General features: G+C 41.8%; 1 protein-coding gene and 1 non-coding gene across 2 annotated transcripts; both read left to right on the top strand.

Annotated features, from left to right (window-relative positions):
• Window positions 1-9,255: 9,255 nt before the first annotated feature.
• LOC106445826 (60S ribosome subunit biogenesis protein NIP7 homolog) lies at window positions 9,256-10,386 on the top strand. The gene has a single exon (XM_013887465.3). It carries the CDS (start codon window positions 9,683-9,685, stop codon window positions 10,244-10,246), a length of 564 nt encoding a protein of 187 aa, XP_013742919.1. The 5' UTR covers window positions 9,256-9,682; the 3' UTR covers window positions 10,247-10,386.
• A 405-nt stretch (window positions 10,387-10,791) lies between these two features.
• On the top strand, window positions 10,792-10,864 carry TRNAK-CUU. Its single transcript has one exon. It is a non-coding gene; the product is annotated as a tRNA-Lys (tRNA).
• The last annotated feature ends 939 nt before the right edge of the window (window positions 10,865-11,803 follow it).

The raw sequence follows: 11,803 nt of genomic DNA on the forward strand, positions 1-11,803 counted from the left end.
AGTCAAACATGTGCTACTTTTATGCAAGTTAGTTGACGTTGACGCAAGCGATGACGCCACCTACATTAGACTACTTGTGCATAAATATATATGGTCTACGTACTTGTTGTTTAGTGAATGTGATTCAATAGCTCTACTTGTACATAAAATAAATAAATTAATGTAGAACAACACACACAAATTGCATAAAAAGCATTCCACCGATGGAGTTTATTATTCTGATCCACATATACTCAAATGGATCTAGTCTTGTGCAGAGGACGAGCCAGCTTCCATGGCAGCACTGTTGTTTATGCTCTGATTATGACCAAGGAGACACAAGACTTCCGACTGCTTATCCAAGATTCTTCTGACAATAGCAACGCGATGGACATCCTTACCAACTCGAGCCTCACAAGAGTCCTCGTACTCTATGTAGAAAACTGCATCGTAGTCTCCAAGTCCCTGGGTACTTTCAGTAGCCACTTTCAGAATCTTCAAATTGGCCAGACTGAGTCTGGCAACGTCAAAGCTCTTATTGGTTGTAGCAACTGCAAGTTTCAAGTACAAACTGATCCAGTCATTGTCTTCAAGCTCTGAATCCTTGAGCTGAAAATTAAAAAGAAGATAGTATATCACTAATTAATAGTGGTTGATTATAATAATCAAAAATATTTTTTTTTAATTAAGAAACAATCAATTTACCAGGGAAAATCGGTTGGTGCCATCGTGTTAGTCGTGAGGCCGTGCGACCGCCTTTGCTTTACACGTACGGAAGAAGGAAGAAAGGAAAGGATCAGAGGGAATCAAGTGCAGAGCGTGACGTGTCTACAGCTGTTACATGATTGGCTACTTTATGAGGAAGGAAAGGAGTAAAGAATAAACACCGTTGTGACGTTGATGGGTTGGAGTTAACGGTTAACGTCCCCACGAGATGCGTGTGTTTACTTTTCGTCTTTTATATAAACGAGTGAGGTTTGTTATTGAGAGTATCAAGAGATTTGATCAAACTTGTGAAAGGGAGAGAGAGACCCTAGAGTAATTCTCTCAAGTTGTAGACATTTATCTCAGATCTATATATCATTTCACTTCTCAAAAGAACCCATAACAACTTGGTACCAGAGCCCTTCTTTCCTGGAATCTATGGCTCCAGCGAAGAAACCTGATGTTGAGGTGGCGATGGAAAACTTGCGAGAAGAGGTGGGTAAGATCGGGGTGATGGAGAGTACGATGGCGGAGCTCAAAGGAACGGTTGCTGAGATCCGTAATCGTATGGGGGTTTTGGAGAGGTTAGAACAGCGACTGAACGAAGATGACGAGACACGGAAGCGGGAGGTTGCAGCGTTGTTCCAAGCTTCGCTGCGACGACATGAGGAGGAAGAAAGCCAGACCTTTCAACGTCCAGGCAAACAGATCGAGACCGAAGAGGATCGGAGCGGTCTCTTTCGTGCTGGTGGGTCAGGGCTGCGATCAGAGACGGTGGCAAGGGCTGGGGAAGATCGAAACAACTCACTGATTCCACTCGATCAACCTTGGCGCCAAACGGAGGAGAAACAGGACGAGCTGACGCGCAAGGCCCGGAAGATCGAGATTCCTCTGTTCAACGGGGAAAACGCCGAGAGTTGGGTCCTACGCGTGGAGCAGTATTTCGAGTTAGGGGAGTTCTCGGAGGAAGGGAAGCTCCGAGCGGTGAGGATGTGTTTTGACGAGGAGGCTCTGATGTGGTACCGTTGGGAGCGAGATCGGAATCCGTTCGTGAACTGGGAGCAGATGAAATATCGCGTTCTCGAACAGTTTTCCACATCTTACGAAACGACAGCCAGAGAGAGGTTGATGACATTAAAGCAGGAGGGGACTGTTAGGGAATATTGTCGAGATTTCATCTCCCTAGCAATGAACGCTCCGGAACTACCAGATGAGGTGTTGGAGACGGCCTTCATGATCGGGTTGAAACCACAGATCCGAGCCGGAGTTAAGCTTATGGAGCCGAGGAATCTTCGCAAGATGATGAGCGTCGCCAAACTGGTGGAGGAGTGGATTGGTTACGCTGATCAGTCGTCGGAAGTACAAAGCGGTAAGGGGTTTAAGGGAGGTTTCTCACCGGGGTCGACCTACGTGGGTCGTAGTGGGTCTGGAGGGGGAAATGGGCCTGGGGGTCATTCACCTCAAAAGCCCAAAACGAGCCCACCTCAGGAGAAAGGAGCCCCGATGGAGAAACGAACGGCGCCGCAGATGCCTAATAACACCGGGAGAGGAAGAGCGCCGTTCCGTCGACTTTCGCCGGTGGAATACGCTAGGTATCGAGCGGAGGGATTGTGCTTTCAATGTGGAGGGAAGTCCCATGCTAGGCGCGACTGTCCTAATAAAGAGTTGATGGTATTGGTGATACAGGAGGAAGGTGAAGAGGAGAAATCTGAGGAAGAGTGCGACGGGGAAGAGGAGGAAGAGACACCAGACTTTGCGGAATGTGATGCATTATCTGCCAAATCAGCAGTAGGCATCTCGTCTCCGCGAACCATCAAACTTCGCGGAATGGTGGGCGATATTTCGGCCACTGTTCTCATCGACAATGGGGCGTCGCATAATTTCATCGACTATCGTCTAGTGGAGAAGTTGGGCGTGATCGCAGAAGAGACCCAAGGGTTTGGGGTGATTACGGGGTCGGGAAAACCAGTGAGAGGGGGAGGAATCTGTAGGGATGTGACGTTAGTATTGCAAGGTCACTCAATCACGTCAGATTTCTTACCGTTAGAACTCAATAACGTGGATGTGATCTTGGGAATACAGTGGCTGGAGACTCTTGGAGAAATGCGAGTCAACTGGAAGTTGCAGACGTTGAAAATTCCGGAGGACGGGAAGATGGTGATGTTACGGGGGGAGCCGGCCATTTGTAGTTCGGAGATTTCGCTCAAAGCAATGAAGAAGCTGTTGGAGCAACAGGAGATGAGCGTTTTGGTGGAGTGTAGAGAGTTGGTGGCTGATAACATGGAAGAGATGAAGGTTCCAAGGCCCCTGCGGAAGCTAGTAACGGAGTATGCGCAAGTGTTTGAGGATCCACAAGGCTTACCCCCTTCGCGAAGCAGGGAGCATGCGATCACTCTCACACAGGGTAGTGATCCCGTAAGTGTGCGTCCTTTCCGCTATCCGCACGCACAAAAAGAAGAGATTGAGAAGCAAGTAAGAGCCATGTTAAAAGCGGGCATCATTCAAGAAAGCATCAGCCCTTTTTCAAGTCCGGTGCTGTTGGTGAAGAAGAAGGACGGGAGTTGGCGTTTCTGTGTGGATTACCGTGCACTAAACAAAGCAACGGTGATGGACAGTTACCCCATTTCAATGATAGACCAATTACTGGACGAGTTGAAGGGAGCGACGGTGTTTTCCAAACTCGATCTGAGAGCGGGGTATCATCAGATTCGAGTCAAGGCTGAGGACGTGTCGAAGACAGCATTTCGCACTCATGATGGGCATTACGAGTTCCTAGTCATGCCCTTCGGTTTGTCGAATGCACCTGCCACGTTCCAATCAGTCATGAATGAGGTGTTCAGACCATTCTTGAGACAGTTCGTGCTCGTGTTCTTTGATGACATTCTCGTGTTCAGTAAGAGCCATCAGGAACACGCTATGCACCTGAGGCTGGTATTGGATAAGTTGCGCCAGCATCAGCTCTATGCCAATAAGAAGAAATGTGAGTTTGGTTGCTCGAGTATTGAATACTTGGGGCACATAATATCGGCGTCGGGAGTTGAGGCTGACAAAAGAAAGATTGCAGCAATGACGGAATGGCCAGTACCAAGGAATGTCAAGGCGTTGCGAGGTTTCCTTGGCCTCACAGGCTACTATCGCCGGTTTGTGCAGGAGTACGGGTTGATCGCGAGACCACTAACTGAACTTCTGAAGAAAGATAAATTTGGGTGGAGTGAAGCAGCAGGGGAGGCTTTTGTCGCACTCAAACAAGCTATGACGACAGTGCCAGTCCTAGCTTTACCTGACTTTAATGAGCAGTTTGTGGTTGAGTATGATGCTTCAGGAAAAGGGTTGGGGGCAGTGTTGATGCAGAACCAGAGACCGATAGCGTTCTTCAGTCAAGCTCTCTCAGAGAGGCAACAGTTGAAGTCCGTGTATGAACGCGAGTTGATGGCTATAGTGTTTGCTATACAAAAGTGGAGGCATTATCTGTTGGGTAGGAAGTTCATTGTGAGAACTGATCAGAAGAGCTTGAAGTTTTTATTGGAGCAGCGGGAGATTAACTTGGAGTATCAGCGTTGGTTGTCCAAGCTGTTGGGGTTCGATTTTTACATCCAGTACAAGCCGGGACTAGAGAATAAGGCTGCAGATGCGTTATCAAGGAGGGATGTAGCTGCTGAGTTAATGACGTTATCGGTACCCACAGCCATTCAGTTTCAGGAGGTAGAGAAGGAGCTCGAAAAGGATGAAAGGTTACAGAAGCTAATGCGTGATGTGTTGTCCGACCCCAGTAGTCATCCTGATTACACAATAGTCCAGGGAAGATTACTGCGTTGCGGGAAGTTAGTATTACCAAAGGAGTCGCCACTGATTGGAGTGATCTTACGGGAGCTCCATGATGGACTCACAGGCGGGCATGGCGGGGTACAGAGAACTCAGAGAAGGGTGAGTGAAGTATTCTTTTGGGCCGGAATGATGAATGACATCAAGCAGTATGTGGCAGCGTGTGCGGTGTGTCAGAGACACAAATATTCCACCTTAGCTCCAGGAGGGTTGTTGCAGCCACTTAGCATTCCGAACGCGATATGGGAGGATGTGGCTATGGACTTTGTGGAAGGGTTACCGCGATCAGAGGGGTACAATTCAGTTCTAGTGGTGATCGACAGACTATCCAAGTACGCTCACTTCATTAAGCTTCGCCATCCGTTCACAGCGACAGAAGTGGCACTGCTGTTTGTTCAGGAGGTGATCAAACTACATGGTTTCCCAAAGACGATTGTTTCGGACCGTGATAGAGTTTTTACTAGTCAGTTTTGGAAGGAACTATTTCGTCTGTCAGGAACGGCGTTATGCATGAGCACTGCGTACCACCCACAGACTGATGGGCAGACGGAGGTGACGAACCGTGGCCTCGAGACATACCTTCGTTGCTTCGCAAGTGACAAACCAAAGGCTTGGGCAAAGTTCTTACCATGGGCGGAGCTCTGCTATAACTCCTCTTTCCACTCTGCTATCAAGATGACTCCATTTAAGGCAGTTTACGGTCGTGACCCTCCTGCCATCGTCAGGTACAAGCAGGGATCAACTACGAATGCTGACTTGGAACACAAGTTACTGGAACGTGATGCAGTGTTGGGAATTATCAAGGAGCACATTCTGAAGGCGCAGCAGATGATGAAGAAACAGGTGGATAATCACCGCAGGGAGGTAGTCTTCGATGTGGGTGATATGGTCTACTTGAAGATCAGGCCCTATCGACAACAGTCGCTTGCACGCAGAGTTAATGAGAAACTTTATGCGCGCTTCTACGGACCATTTGAGGTGGTTGCGAGAGTAGGGGAAGTAGCGTATCGCCTCAAGCTACCGGAGGAGGCTAAGATACACAATACCTTTTATGTGTCTCAGTTGAAGAAGGCCATTGGCAACAAGCAGCCAGTAGCTCCATTACCGGTTCAGCTCACTTCAGAAGGGGTTTTGGAGGTACAGCCAGCAGCGGTTTTGGGATTTCGAGTCAGCCCTTTGTCAGGACAGGAGGAAGTGTTAATTCAGTGGAAGGGGCTCCCAGAGTATGAGAGTTCTTGGGAATGGAAGAAGGTTATTCAAGGTCAGTTCTCTGAGTTTGACCTTGAGGACAAGGTCAATTTGGCAGCAGGGGGTAATGTTAGTCGTGAGGCCGTGCGACCGCCTTTGCTTTACATGTACGGAAGAAGGAAGAAAGGAAAGGATCAGAGGGAATCAAGTGCAGAGCGTGACGTGTCTACAGCTGCTACATGATTGGCTGCTTTATGAGGAAGGAAAGGAGTAAAGAATAAACGCTGTTGTGATGTTGATGGGTTGGAGTTAACGGTTAACGTCCCCACGAGATGCGTGTGTTTACTTTTCGTCTTTTATATAAACGAGTGAGGTTTGTTATTAAGAGTATCAAGAGATTTGATCAAACTTGTGAAAGGGAGAGAGAGACCCTAGAGTAATTCTCTCAAGTTGTAGACATTTATCTCAGATCTATATATCATTTCACTTCTCAAAAGAACCCATAACACATCGTCAACAAAAGGGCTCTCTTGAGGCAACTCAGGCAAGTTGGGATGGTCTATCTTGATATCATCACCACCTGTGATGGTCTTCTTGGTTTCGCCTATACAAAGATATAGATTAATTGAGACATGATATGATTGTCGTGAACTAGTAATAATGAAATATTTACCTAGAAGTCTAGCAACAGTGCACTTCAGATCGAATATGGAGTATGTTCTTGCACTAACTTTAGTCTGAAAAGTTTGGAGAGAACCACAGATGACTGGATCCTGTTGTATTTCTTTACTCTACTGAGCTGCAAATTTTTCCCCTAAATTTGAAAAATAGAAAGAAATAGATCAAATATATATACATAAAAGAAATTTGAACAAAAAAAAAAAAATATACATAAAAGAAAAAAAAAAGGGGGGCAAAGAAACACTATTTATTTTTTTTTTTTTTAAAGAATTTTAAATTTTATTCCAATCAAAAAAACCTTATTACAGAATTGAACCTGCCCCTTTCTATACAGAGTAGAAAAATCTGGAGTAAGTTGTAACGATGAAGGCCCATCCTCGCATAAAGGAGGGCTAAGTCACAGCAACCATCATCACAGTAGTATACTATCAGTGGGTTAGCTTAGAATGGTGCTGCACTAACATCGAACCCCTAAGAGCAAATATTAGTCAAAATCAACAAGAGGGACAGTTCGGATCCATACATGCATGATTAAAAAAAAAACAAATTTCGTCGGTCGATGAAAGATTATATAGTATTACCTCGGATTTATTCAGTGATTCATAGTATTTGGCCATTGCAAGATCGTGCCTCTCCTTCATCTCTTTCGGTCCCATCTTAATCTTCCGCCCCATCTCCACCTTCCGCCCCCGCCCCATCTCAACGCCTCTCTGTGATTTAGGTTTAAATTCAAAAGCAACGCCTTTTTATATTACCTCTCTTCTGGGCTTTAGAAGTTGATTGTCGGTAGGATTTAGACTAGTTTTTGGTTGCTGTTTTCTCAAAAACCATTTTTCCTCCTATCAAATTTTAGCTTTTTGTTTTTGTTTTTGTAAAAATTATTTCAATTCCCAATCAAGTTTTTTAACAAATAAAATCTTTAAAATTTAGGAAAACTAGTTTTTGAAAAGTTTAACCAATTTATTAAGAAAAACTAAAAACCAATTTTGGTAGTTTTTATGAAAAAAAATGAATTTTGATTATTATTTTTGAAGAAACTACTACATTTTAAATAATTAATAAATAATAAATAATATTCTCATAAATATAAAATTATTATACATTTTTTTGTACTTTAGATATCATTTAAATAATAATGTGTAGTAATTTATTTGTGTTACATATCTCTAAAATAAAGTCATATATTTTATAAATAATATTATTAATTTTAAAATTAGTTATTAATTTCTATAAATAAAATAATTGATTATTTTAAATTATTATTATTCACATTAAATAATTAAAACTTGTAAATATTTTTATTTTTGTGTAATTTGATACATATTTTATTTATATTTTCTATAATATAATTTTAATATAATAATTAAAAATATGTCATTTTATTTTATTTTAAATAATAATCACAATATTTCGATAAATTTTAATTGTAAATCTAAATATTTATTGCTATTTTTTGTATTATTTTAAAGTAATGTATTAATTAATTTTTGAAAAATAAAAAAAAATACAGCAAAACAAAAAACCAAAAACCAAAAACCAAAATATAACAACCAAAAACCAAAAACCAAAAGCTGAAAACCAAAAACTAAAATCTAAAAACTAAAATCTAAAAACTAAAATCTAAAAACCAAAAACTAAAACTAAAAACTATTGAAACACTCATCACCTAAGTCGGACTTCGTAAAGAAAAACAAAACTCAATTGTAGATAGGGTGTTTGGATAACCATTCAAATTCGATCTAATTGGTTTGGATGTTCGGATACTCATTCGAATTCGGTTCAAATTATTCGGTTTGGATGTTTAGATACTCATTCCAATTCGGCTCGGTTCTATTCAGTTTTCAGAGTTGAAGAATTCAGTCTCGTTCTGGTATTTCTAAATTTCGGTTCGATTTTGGTTTAGATTTTTACGGGTTTGGTTTGGGTTCGAATAACTCATTTAAATTATATTTTAAACTTAACATAAAAATTAGTTTAGCTTGAATATTTGGAAAATCAATAGATATTTGAAGTACTTTTGTTGTTTTGATTGTTTAGCTATTTAGATATTTCATTTAGATTATTTGTATATATTTTCAATTATTTTGGATAACTTCAAAATCTCTTATATATTCTGGTTATTTTTTGGATATTTAATCTAAAAATAAGTAATATATATATATTTCTGATTCGGATCTATTATGAAACCTGAAATATTTCGGTTCGCCTCGGATTCGGCTCCAGTTTTCTAGATACTAAAATTTTGAACCAGTTTAGGTTTGGGTTCGGTACTATTTTTTTGAATCGGATTTGATTTTGTTCTTTGGAATCGTGTTTTTTGGCCAGCCCTAATTGTGGATGATTTCAAAATCGTTTTTTATTGACCAAAAAAGGTGACAAAGTGTGAACAAAGAGAAAAATAAGTCGGCACTCGTCGGAGTTTGCCAAAAAAATACAAGTTTGCGGGAAAGGATAAGGGCAGGATTATCGGGGTTTTTAATGGGGTTTTAGTGGGTTTTTTAAGGGTGGAGAGACACACAGGAAGAAAAAAATCAGTGGCAGAAATGCCAGAATAAGAATCGATGTTCGCCGGTTTTTTGCACTGTTCGCGAATCCCACTGACACGTGACGGCCCACGATTGATTGGTTTTTAATTTTTTTTTTATTCAAACAAAAAAAATTAAAAAAATAAAAATTAAAAACTCATTTGGTTTCAGCGTTAATCATGGTCTAAGTCATAACTAAAATCCTAATTTCTAGTGGTTTGTCTCTGTGTGTGTGTTTAAGTCTCTCTTTCCTTGTTACCTTTGTCTTCCTTTTTTATACATGAGCCTCGTCTTCTTCTTGCCCTATGTCAGTGGCTTGAGTCATCGGGTGATCTATCAAGCCGGGCTGGTGTGCGAAGCTCGTGGCATTTGAATTGTAGTAACAAGTTGTTGAGCCGATCTAGCGAGCCATATTACATTGGATTGATGTAATCCATCTCCTACAGCAAGTTTCTTCCCAGTTCACTCGTGAGTGACGCAGTCGATTCCGGTGAATTTGTAAAAATTGGTCTGCAGAATGAAAAAATCGGTCGAGGGTTACGGTCTTGTGAACCTGCTTTGGAGTGAATGGATTATCTTAAGGTTTCCGTAAAACTTTATTCGGGTGAACGGTGAATTTCTTTTTGTAACTCAGGGGTTAAATTAGTAATACCTGTTTCAAAAGGACCAAATTCGAAATTATAAAAACTCATCGGCCCTAAAACCCTAAAAAGAGAACTCAAATCTCAGACAAAACAGAGCGCTGCTTCCTTGTCCTAAACCACCTCTCTCTCCAAAAAAAAATGAGGCCTTTAGACGAGAACGAGACGACCGTCGTCTTCGAGAAGATCTTCAAATTCGTGGGCAACAACCTCAAGAACATCGTCGAGAACCCCTCCCACGAAGGACCCGAATCAGATCCCGGCCGCTACTGCTTCCGCCTCCAGAAGAACAGAGTCTACTACGCGAGCGAGTCCCTCGTGAAGCGAGCCACGAACATCTCCCGCAAAAGCCTGGTCTCCCTCGGGACCTGCATCGGGAAGTACACCCACGCGGGGAGCTTCCACCTGACGATCATGTCGCTCAACCTCTTGGCGGCGAACGCGAAGCACAAGGTGTGGCTGAAACCCACCTCGGAGATGTCGTTTCTCTACGGGAACCACGTGCTGAAAGGAGGGCTAGGGAGGATTACTGATAGCATCGTCCCCGGAGATGGAGTTGTCGTGTTCTCCATGTCTGATGTTCCGTTGGGGTTTGGTATTGCGGCGAAGAGTACGCAGGACTGTCGGAAGTTGGATCCGAATGGTATCGTTGTGCTTCATCAGGCTGATATTGGAGAGTATTTGAGGGATGAAGACGAGCTTTGAAAATGGTTGAAAGGTTTTGTCTTTTTGAGGATCTTAGCTTTGGTTCTGCTTTGTTGTTTTAATTTTCTTTTTTGAGGTTTTGAGATATGTAACTGTTACAAAAGTTGTGGTGGATTTATGAAAGTCTCGTTTTTTATGAATCTGTTTGTGGGTGTTTTGTGGATCTGTAAGGTGATAAGTGTTGGAAACAGCTCGACTTGCTTTAGATTTTATGTTAATGTTGAGAAGCTTGAAACTTTATGTATTAACTAGGCACAGATGTTCTGTATTAGCCAAATTTATCCCGAAATCTTATTCAGACAGATTGCATAAACTTGTCCATGGAGAATTGTAGCGAGTGTTTTTTGACTTTTGATTAAAAGATAAGACGCTGAAAATTTCCAGCTTTCATCTGCTAAATTATACAGCACAAATAAAGTTGTAGCAATGGGGATTTGTTCAAAACTTGAAGATAGCTTCAGGAAATTTGAGATTCGTCATTGTTTCGACTTGCACTGAACTTTGTATGGTTGATATATAGGTCATTTCATATTAGTAATCACAAAGCCCGTCTAGCTCAGTTGGTAGAGCGCAAGGCTCTTAACCTTGTGGTCGTGGGTTCGAGCCCCACGGTGGGCGCCATCTTTTTTTGTTTCTTTTCTTTGAACTTATGTTTTATGCTTGCTTTCTTTCCTCCTTCGGGTTGCTTCATCTTCTTATCTGCCAATGGATAAACACATCACAGGGAGACAGCTCTCTTTCAGAACTATTATGTTTTCATAATATCTATTAAGATATGTGCTTACAAAGTTTCTACTTACCATGCCTTGATGTGTTTCCGTTTACTCCTAAGACAATTTTTAGCGGAAGTATATGTTTGTATACCGGAAAAGCTTTGCGACAATGCTGTGTGTTTTAAGTGATCATGCAGTCGATGCTTATATGTGTTATGTCTTTAATCATGGATGGTTATCATCCTTGCATGGATACTTTCAGTAGCTTTCTTGGTAGCTGTTGCCTTCACACTGCCCTGGATTTCTTCATCACCTGTGCCGTATACTTCAAAACCATGGATGGTAACTGGATTTGTTTGTGTCACCTGAAATTTATAAGTGGTCAGTATGTGGCCTTTTATTTCCTTGGGAGGAGACCATCAACCTGAAGTTCCAACAAAGTGTAACTCTCACCAAGACACTAGGAGATAATCTGGCTAAGCTGGAGTCTGAAAGATACCTGTTTAAAGCTGGTTTTATACAGTGGTTTTGTTCTTCTGGCCTTGGGAACGTATTATAAACTTGGATTAACTTACCCTAGCTCTGGTTTGGCTAGGTGGTCAAAGCCCCTCAAACTTGCAACTCTAGTTATCAGCCTGGCTGTACAAATTTTGGTTTCTTCCGGTTAAGAGGCGCAATGATCGGCATGCTCATTCGATTTGACAGGTAAACTGAGTGATAGCCGCTGTACTGTGACTGTGAGATGCTTGATACATATGTAAATAATAGTATAAATAGGTGAGGAGTATTTTTGATCGTTGAGTGTTTAGGAGATATTACGGAATCTTTAAAACAAATCCCTAAA

The sequence above is a fragment of the Brassica napus genome, chromosome C7 (assembly GCF_020379485.1).
Source record: "Brassica napus cultivar Da-Ae chromosome C7, Da-Ae, whole genome shotgun sequence".
NCBI lineage: Eukaryota > Viridiplantae > Streptophyta > Magnoliopsida > Brassicales > Brassicaceae > Brassica > Brassica napus.